Genomic DNA, 9,222 nt, shown 5'->3' on the forward strand with positions numbered 1-9,222 from the left:
TACAATTAATTGTGTAAGACTTCCCATAAGAATTAGTTTAGATCGTCCTTCCCAGCTTCTTTGGAGGGCTTTATGTGCTTTTAAGACGGGAGAAGTATTCCATGGCTCAGTGTAAATCTGCTAACTAAAGAGCTTTTCACCTGGTTTATATTGTTAAATGTAAACCAATTAGTGTACTTTATGCTTTACAGAATAAGAAAGATGTTTGCTTATCTTATCAAGCTTTTGAAATACTATCTATTCTATAGTAATAACTGGAGCAACTTGTACCAGACTTTTTTGTGCAGAAAATTTTGGATTAAAGAATAGAAGTCCTGGATTGGAATCCTGGTTCTTCCCCTTATGAACCCTGTGAATTCGAGCGAACTCCTTAGCCACTCTGGGTCACAACTTTTTTTGTTTGTTGCGGGTAATATCTGCCCTGTTGTGGAGGCCCCATTGACTCAGCCACATTCATCTCTGACACTGAACAGCTCCAGGCTGCTGAGTCCTGGGAATTCTGTCTTGTAAATGTCTTTAACCTCCACCTCTCTGTTCTTGACTACTTCTCTGCCTCGGGTCAGGCCCTTGCCACTGTTGCCTAAGTCGTTGCAGTGACCTCCTACCTGGTCTCTACCCTTGGTCTTGTTTCTTCTCCAAGGCATCCTCCCTATTCCTGCCTGACTCTTTCTCAAATGGGAATTGAGTCATTTTTCTTCCCCTATAACTTGCAGGATAAAGTTCATTTTCTTCTAATAACAATAGTTAACATTTACGGAGTGTTTACTGCATGCCCAGTGTGATGCTAATCACTTTATGTGGATCCTCTCAATGAGCCTCACGACAGGTTTATGAGATGCAGTTGCAATTAGTGTCCCTGTTTTACAAATGAGGGATCTGAGACTCAGAGAGATTAAGTCCAAGGTCACATAGCTAATAAGTGACAGAGGCAAGACACTGATCCAGGCATTCTAATTCCAGAGCACACACTCTTAACCCCTTCCCTGCTTAATTGCCTTCCTATGTGGCCCATGGACCCTTCATGAGCTGCCTCTGCTCTCTCTCCAGTTCACACTTCATTCTTGCAGGCACCCTACCCAAGAGACACAGCCATACTGAACCCCATATCCTAAGTGCTATACACCATGGGTATGGTGCCTTAATCTTAGGAGGGTCTCAAAAGTATTTGTTTATTAAGTAAATGAATCAAAGTATTTACAAAGAATTTTGTTAACTATAATGTTCCATACCAATGTCAAGATTTCATATTATGATGAAGTTTAGATTAAACTGAAATTCTTCAGCTGACTAACAGAGTTTCTCAACCTTGACATTATCAATGTTTTGGGACAGATAATTCTTTGTCATAGGGAGCTGTCCTATACATTGTAGGATGTTTACCAGCATCCCAAGCTGAGAGATGCCCATTAGAGAGATGCCAGTAGCCTAACCCAAGTTGTGCAGCCAAAGATGTCTCTAGACATTGTGAAATATCCCCTGAGGAGCAAAATCAGTTGAGGACCTCTGGCCCGACTCTATTTGCTCATTTTTCCTGAACTTCTGGATGAGTTATTTAGCTTCTCCAGTACTCAGGTTTCTCATTCTTAAAAATATGACTTGACAATAATTTATTATGTAGTCAGTAATATATTTAAAATATTTATATACAACTCTTCAGTAAGTCTAAAATTAAAAGTTTTTTTAAAGTATTCATTTAAGTCATTTATTAAGCACAAAATATGGGAGACCCATTTTCAGACATAAGTAGAAGCAGAGACNAGTCATTTATTAAGCACAAAATATGGGAGACCCATTTTCAGACATAAGTAGAAGCAGAGACCTGTATATGTTCCTTCTTAGATCTAAAAGAAAAGTTAATGAAGTAAATGGTGTTACTGTCTTTCGTTCACTTCGCAGGCTGTCTATCCACATGGACGATGAACTGCGACATATTGCACAGAATTCTCTTCAGGGTTTACTTGTTGACTTCTCCGACTGGAGAGAAGATGTGCTATTTGGCTTCACTACCTTCCTGCTCCGGGAGGTGAATGACATGCACCACACCCTCCTGGACTCGTCCCTGAAGCTGCTGCTGCAGCTGCTCACCCAGTGGAAGCTGGTCACACAAACACAAGGGAAAGTCTATGAACAAGCCAACAAGATCAGAAATTCAGAGGTGATTTCCACATTTCCCACCAGTTTATATTCTTTTATGTATGACATATGTAAGTGAGTGGCATCCCAGGGCTCCCATGGGGTTCTTACTTCCAGCCACCTAGGAACTTCCTCTAGTGGTGGCCTTAGTTCTTCCACCAACATGAATTTGTGACCAAGAAACTCAGAGCATGATATACCACATCAGGTTAGATTTGTTAATGCTAGAAAGGTCATTGAGGGAGTAGAAATTGGTTTCTTTGGAGAATTATGATAATAAATCTATTTGTTTGGTTTTTTTAAATTATTTTATTTATTGAATCAAAATTGATTATACATATTTTGGGGGTTGAACATTGAGATATGTTGATCAAATCAATATTACTAGCATATATATTGTTACAAATCATAATTATTTTTTATGCCCCTTGTCCAACGTCTCCCCTTCCCCCATGCCCTCCCCCTCCCCCCTCTAATTGCCCTAGATTTCTTCTCTCCTTCGAAAGAATAATGGTTACTCTGTTAATTTGTTGCCTAGATGATCTGTGCAATGCTGAGAGTTGTGATCGGGTCCCCCAGTATTATCATAGAGCAGATGCTTCTTCTGTCACTCTGAAATGGGTTTTGTGGAAAGAGACGTCCTCTTCTTTGTCTCTGCTGGTGACTCTCCTTGGGTCAATGCACTCCAGTGGTTTGCGGAGCACCTGCATGGTGGTTGTGGCGTCTAGCCACTTTTGCAGCAGCCATGGTTATTGTGGTGGCTGTGGTGGGCCACCCACATGGAGGTGCTGTTTTTGGTATGCTCCTTGGCACTGGCAGTGTGCCTGGTTGTGGGGTGTGTTTGGTCCCCTTCTCTATGCCTCTGGTCCATGGGCAGGCCCCAAGGCGCTGGCGTGGTGTGTGCCTGTTTGTGGGAAAGAGGTCCAGTCCCCTTCTCCATGCCTCAGGTCCCTGGCAGGGCCTGAGGCACTGGCGTGGTGTGCCTGGTTGTGGGAGGGGGGTCCAGTCCACCTCTCCATGCTTCAGGTCCCCAGGCTGGCCCCAAGGCACTGGTGCAGTTTGCCTGGAAGTGGGAGTGGGGTCCGATCCCCACATCTAAGCCTCTGGTTCTCAGGCAGGCCCCAAGGTGCTGGTGGTGTGCCTGGCCTAGAACTAATTTTTTGTGCTTTGCTTCTAACACAGGGGCACTTCCTGTGGGAACCAGTACTTGAGCTGTGTGGCTGAGTCAAACTGCTGCTTTGCTGCTGTTTCTCTAGGGAAGGCTTTTTGTGTAGCTCAGGGTTTAATGGCTGATCTTATAGGTACTTCCGGCTCTCCAGAGACCCAGTGGATCTGTGTTCTGTAGAATCTCTGATCTGGGCCTGAGTTTTTTCATCAAACTGCACCCCATGCAATTCTGCATTCCTGAGCATTCTCCTCTGAGTGGTCCTGTGCTGATTGGGGGGTGGATCGGCTGTCCTTGCTGTGTCCCACTGTTCCCCTGGTGGGCAAGTCTCCCCCACCACCTGTGTTCCAAACACTTCACATGGGATGGGTCCTGCGCCAGTCCCTTGCGATGACTCACTGGCCTCTGAATCGCTCCCTTTTTGCAGCTGTACTGGCTCCTCGCTCCCGCATGGGTCCACGGGAACCCTATTAGTGGTCTTGCTGTCCTGGGGACTGCCATGGCCCTCTTCTCTCTCTTGCTGTCTCCTAGAAACTCCATCTGAAGGGCACAGCTGCAGCTTCTGCCGGCTCCTGCTCCATGTGCTCAGCAGCTCCAGCCTTAAAGCAGCTGCAGCCTGAAATGCTCAGAGCAGCTTTTTCTTTCTCTCATCGTGGTTTCTCCCACCTTCATGAACTCCGTAGGTCTCTCCTCCTCTTCCCTTGAGCTCCAGTGGCCCCAGCCTGGCTGATGTTACATTTTTATAGTTGAAAATTGATTGATTTGTGGGAGAGAGTGATGCTGCGGTCCGTCTATTCCACCATCTTGATTGGTTCCCCTAATAAATCTATTTAAAAGTAAGCAACTATAGGCCAGGGTGTTAGAGCTGGATGTGGATGTGGATATGAATATGGATGTAGATATGGATATGGATATAGATGTAAATTTGGATATGGATATAGATATAGATTTGGATATGGATATAGATATGTATGTGAATATGGTTATGGATGTGGATATGGTTATGTTTATGGATGTGGATGTCAATATGGGTTTGGATATATAAGTTAGCTGTCCACCAGTTGTTATTTTTCTCCTAGCCAGCAACATATTGGTTACTTTGTCAAATATCCACAGAGAAGAAAACACAGTCTTGTGGCTTCTTCACTTTTTCATGCCTCAGTCTTGAATTGCAAACATTCCTGACAGTACTTTGGAGAACCTATGGAGGAGAGATGTCATCAGAGGACAGCCGGGGGCAGTGGTGGCTTGCATCAGTGCCAAAAGCAGATACAGAGAGGGGTCCAGCTAGAGGGGAGCGTAACAGACGGCAGTGGAGGCTCAAGGCAGCATCAGTGCATATAGGGAATGGTGAGGATCCTAGATGAACTAACCTCAGAGATGACTTTCAGGTCCTTCCTCCTTCCTTGTGTTCTACATATGCCAAAAGGATTAAGTACACTTGTAAGAGGAAAACGGAAGTTAAGGTAGAATCTGCCCGGTTGTCTGGCTTGCTTTTGCTTTAGATTCACTTGGTTGTGGTTTGGGAACTTTTAGAACCATCACATAAGTGTGCAAAAACCTAACACACAAGCAAGTGAACAAGTCCAAACAGAAAGTAAATGTCTGAAAATACAGTCTAATCGTATCCCAATGTCTATAGAGAATTTAAGTGAAAACAAATTAGGCCACTTCAGATATGTATATAGTGTAATCCCAAATGGTATGGGTAGAAGCAGTTTTGTTTTTATTCATATTAATAGCCTTTGTAAAGTTATTTGTCATCAGAGGTCACAGTTGGTCGATGATATTCCAAAGCAACAATTGATCTGAAAAACAAAAAGCAATCTAGGATATTGGATGAATAGCGGTGAATTCATAAACATATCTGGTTCTAAGCCACTGTGATTTATTTTATATTACAAGGTCAAATCTACCAAAAGAAGGACAACATACTTGTGTAAGAGTGTTTTCTTATTCTTCCATTGCTACTTTATTGAATATAGAATGTTGTTCTTATTGCATAACAGCTAGTTCCAAATGGCTCCAGCCACAGAATTCAAACAGAACGAGGCCCTCACTGCAGCGTTCTCCACGCCGTGGAAGGGTTTGCTCTGGTTTTACTCTGCAGTTTCCAGGTGGCCACACGCAAACTGTCCGTTTTAATACTCAAGGAAATTCGAGCTTTATTTGTTGCCCTGGGTCAGCCTGAGGTATGGCTCATTCTTCTGAATTTTCCTATTTCTTTCTTTCAACTCTTTTCAAATTTAAATAAAAACTATAAATAATGCATTACTATTTCATGTACTTTTGGTCACACATGGTGTCAACACAATTTTTGATTCATTGTTGGGTTTTTAAAAATTATATTGATAGAATTCTTGATCTAATAGAGATAAATCATATATTCTGAGAGCAATAGAAAAGACCATTCCTGGTTCTCTAAGGGACACTGCTTTGCTAAGAAGTGAGGAATTTTAAGATTAATCTAGGTTATCGATCATTTTTCTTCGCAGTGTTCAGCACACATCTAATTAAGAAGATATCTGAATAAGGTTGAACATCCCTTCTCCAAAATGCTTGGGACCAGAAGGGTTTGCAATTGTGGATTTTTTTCAGTTTTGGAATACTTTCAGAATACATACTGGCTAAGCAGCCCTAATCCAAAAATCTGAATGCTCCAGTGAGCATTTCCTTTGAGCATAATGTTGGCATTCAAAAAGGTTTGGATTTTCAGATTAGGGATACTCAACCTGTATGACGTTTATATTAAAGAATAAACTTAAAACAATAATGCATCCCATTTAAAATGATCCAGGCACCAAGTAGGATGGCTAAGTAAAAGTTGTTTAATCTCAAGAAAATGAGAAAAATGGCATCACAAGAAGCATATCCTCTTGAGATGGGAGAAGAAAGCCAATTCTTAAGCACAACCAACCCCAGCTGCCCTCCTGCACTCAGTCGAGTGCGGCACGCCCTCCTTCAGGTGTTGTGCTCGTGGCTTTCTGGCACAGGTGGCCAACCCTATGCGTAAGTTGATGAAAGAAAGAAAGACCAGCTTTTTATGTCACATGCTTCTTTAGAAAAATGCCACTTTTCATTTTCTTGTTTTAAATCACTAATCTTAGTTTTATAATCCTTAATAGGGTCACTGTCTTTATAAAATTTTTTAAGCTCATCATAGTCCTTTCTGTTAATGATATATTTCAGAGCCACATTTCCGGCATCTGGCAAACGGATCTCTAAGACATGCTATGTTTTAGTAAACCTCCACAAAGCTTCTCATTATGATAGAAATGACAGTAATAATTACCATGCATGTGTCAGGCATTGTGCTAAGTGCTTTACACATACTATCCCATTTAGCCCTCAAAATAATCTAAGAACTGGTTTTGTTATTATCCCAATGTACAGATACTGAGCCTGAGGTTTAGGGAAGTTAAATGCCTTACCCAAAATCAACAGTGAGGAAGTGACAAAGCCAGGATTCAAAGCCAGATGTACGTGCCTCTAAAGCCCCATGTTCTTAACTGCTAGTCAGCCTGACTGTCAAGGATGTTTGTCGTATGTTGCTTTCTTTGACCAGCCACAACTTCTTCTAAACTGTTCTCTTTCTTACATGAATACCGACATTCCATGACTTTCTTATAAACTTTCTAAGTAAACAATTTTATATTTCCAAGTTTCTGTATAATAAAGAATGGCAAGTGTGTACATATTCATATATATGTGTATATATATAATTCATATAGAAGAATTTTCGGTAAGATACTCTCTTCTGCCCTTTCCAATTTGCTTCTTTTATCAAATAGCTGTACACTATGTGGATATCATAGAGTGTGTGGTCAGTCTCCACTGTTGTTTCGTTGTTTTGTTTTTGTCTTTTTAGCAGCTGGCTGGTACAAGGATCGAACCCTGGATGTTGGTGTTATCAGCACCACACTCTAACCAACTGCGCTAACCAGCCAGCCTCCAGTGTAGTTTCTTTGGGACTAAAATTCAATCACAGTCAACAATTTATCTGTTATTTTAGCAGACCGGGGACTTAAAATAAGTAGGATTTTAGTTGTCCAACAAAGCATGTTCTTGTAGGATTTCTATTTTTCAAAATTAACGACAACACCAACACTTTAGTGAATGATAAATGGTTCTGGCCTTTAGAGTCTCGTGTCCATGTATGAGACTTTGACATTCAGGTGATTGTCTCTTCGGTACAATGTGAAATTGCAACTCCAGTGATCTTCCACTGAAACTTGAAAGACAAAGCCCAGAACCACAGGGAGTTTTATTCGCTGCCTTTCGCTGTCTTGGCACTCACGCTTCTGCTTCATGTACTAGAAAAGGCGGCGGGTGGGTGGGAAGGATTCATTTTCCCTTGGAGAGTAATCGCCTCCCCTCTGTACAGGATGATGACAGGCCGATGATCGATGTCATGGATCAGCTAAGTTCTTCCATTCTCGAGAGTTTTATCCATGTAGCGGTTTCAGATTCAGTAAGTACACATTTTATCTTGATTGCTAGTAGTTCTTAAATATAAGCTGTAGCACTATCTGAAAAAGAGAGTCAAGGAAAATGTGGAAGAGCTTGGGCATTTATGTCAGATTCATAAACGAAAACAAAGGTACTTAGGAACCTAAGAGTAGCTTTTCCAATGCTAGCTTAGGAAGCATTGAGATAAATTTCAAACAAAATTTGAGCCTTAGGAATATAGATAATATTTTGCAAACTGCAGTTTCAAAAATAATTGCTTACGATTCTTAAAGAAAATTAATTCACCTTATTCATCATACTTAACACTTAATGTGTACTTAATATTGTACCTAACAGTTAATACTGTACCTAATACATAACTTCTGTTTGTGTGGTGCTTTACAAGGTACTGTCACATTTATCATCTTATTTAACCCTCACAGTTATTAAATTCAAAAACATCAAGAGATGGGTCCAAAATGCTCAACATCGCTAGTCATCAGGGAAATGCAAATTAAAACCACGTTGAGATATCACCTCACCCCAGTTAGACTGGCTATAACCAAAAAGACAGTGAATAACAAATGCTGGCGAGGGTGTGGAGAGAAGGGAACACTCCTGCACCACTGGTGGGACTGTAAATTAGTACAACCACTATGGAAAACAGTATGGAGGTTTCTCAAACAACTACAGATAGATCTTCCATACGATCCAGCAATCCCACTTCTGGGTATACACCCAGAGGAATGGTAATCATCATGTCAAAGGGATACCTGCATTCCCATGTTAATCACAGCTCAGTTTACAATAGCCAAGACATGGAACCAACCTAAATGTCCATCAATGGATGATTGGATAAGGAAACTGTGGTATACATACACAATAGAATGTTACTCTGCCATAAAAAAGAATAAAATTCTCCCATTTCTAACAACATGGATGAGCTTGGAGAAACTTATGTTGAGTAAAATAAGCAAAACACAAAGGGATAAAAACCACATGTACTCACTCATAAGTGGGAGCTAATAGAGAAAGAAGGAAGGAAAGAAAGACCGCAGTGGTGCGTTGGACTTGCAGAGGGAGAGAGCATACCTAGGGATACAAAGTGGAGTGGGGGTAGAGGGGATGGGGAGGGAGGTTGGATAATTGGGTGCGGGACATGGGGTACAATTGCAATTTGTGGTAATGGGCATGTTGCCAGTATGGATCTGGCCTTCACATCTTGGGCATGAGGGGTGACAATCAGCTTTGTATCTCATGAATATTTATAACCAACAACAACAAAAAAAAGATGGGTCCACAGACACACAAAAGGGAAGTGTTACAGACCGGTCTTGACCCTGTTTGCACTCTGGATCTAGGAGAGTTTTATCTGCTACACAATTACATTCTTCCTTTTAAAAAGCATATTGGCATGGGCCGGCCCGGTGGCGCACTGCTATAGTGCACCGCTTGGGAAGCGTGGCGGCGCTCCC

General features: G+C 41.7%; 1 protein-coding gene across 1 annotated transcript in view; it reads left to right on the forward strand.

The window, feature by feature from the left end:
• Positions 1-9,222, forward strand: part of LOC103598953 (protein furry homolog) — a gene marked incomplete at its 5' end in the record, with an annotated part of 113,293 nt that overhangs the window by 70,315 nt on the left and 33,756 nt on the right. The window contains 3 exons of the mRNA XM_008583022.1: positions 1,897-2,155; positions 5,308-5,490; positions 7,683-7,769. Coding sequence (XP_008581244.1) covers positions 1,897-2,155; positions 5,308-5,490; positions 7,683-7,769 — 529 coding nt within the window. The remainder of the gene's footprint in view (positions 1-1,896; positions 2,156-5,307; positions 5,491-7,682; positions 7,770-9,222) is intronic.

The sequence above is a fragment of the Galeopterus variegatus genome, unplaced genomic scaffold (assembly GCF_000696425.1).
Source record: "Galeopterus variegatus unplaced genomic scaffold, G_variegatus-3.0.2 Scaffold2796, whole genome shotgun sequence".
NCBI classification, from domain to species: Eukaryota; Metazoa; Chordata; class Mammalia; order Dermoptera; family Cynocephalidae; genus Galeopterus; species Galeopterus variegatus.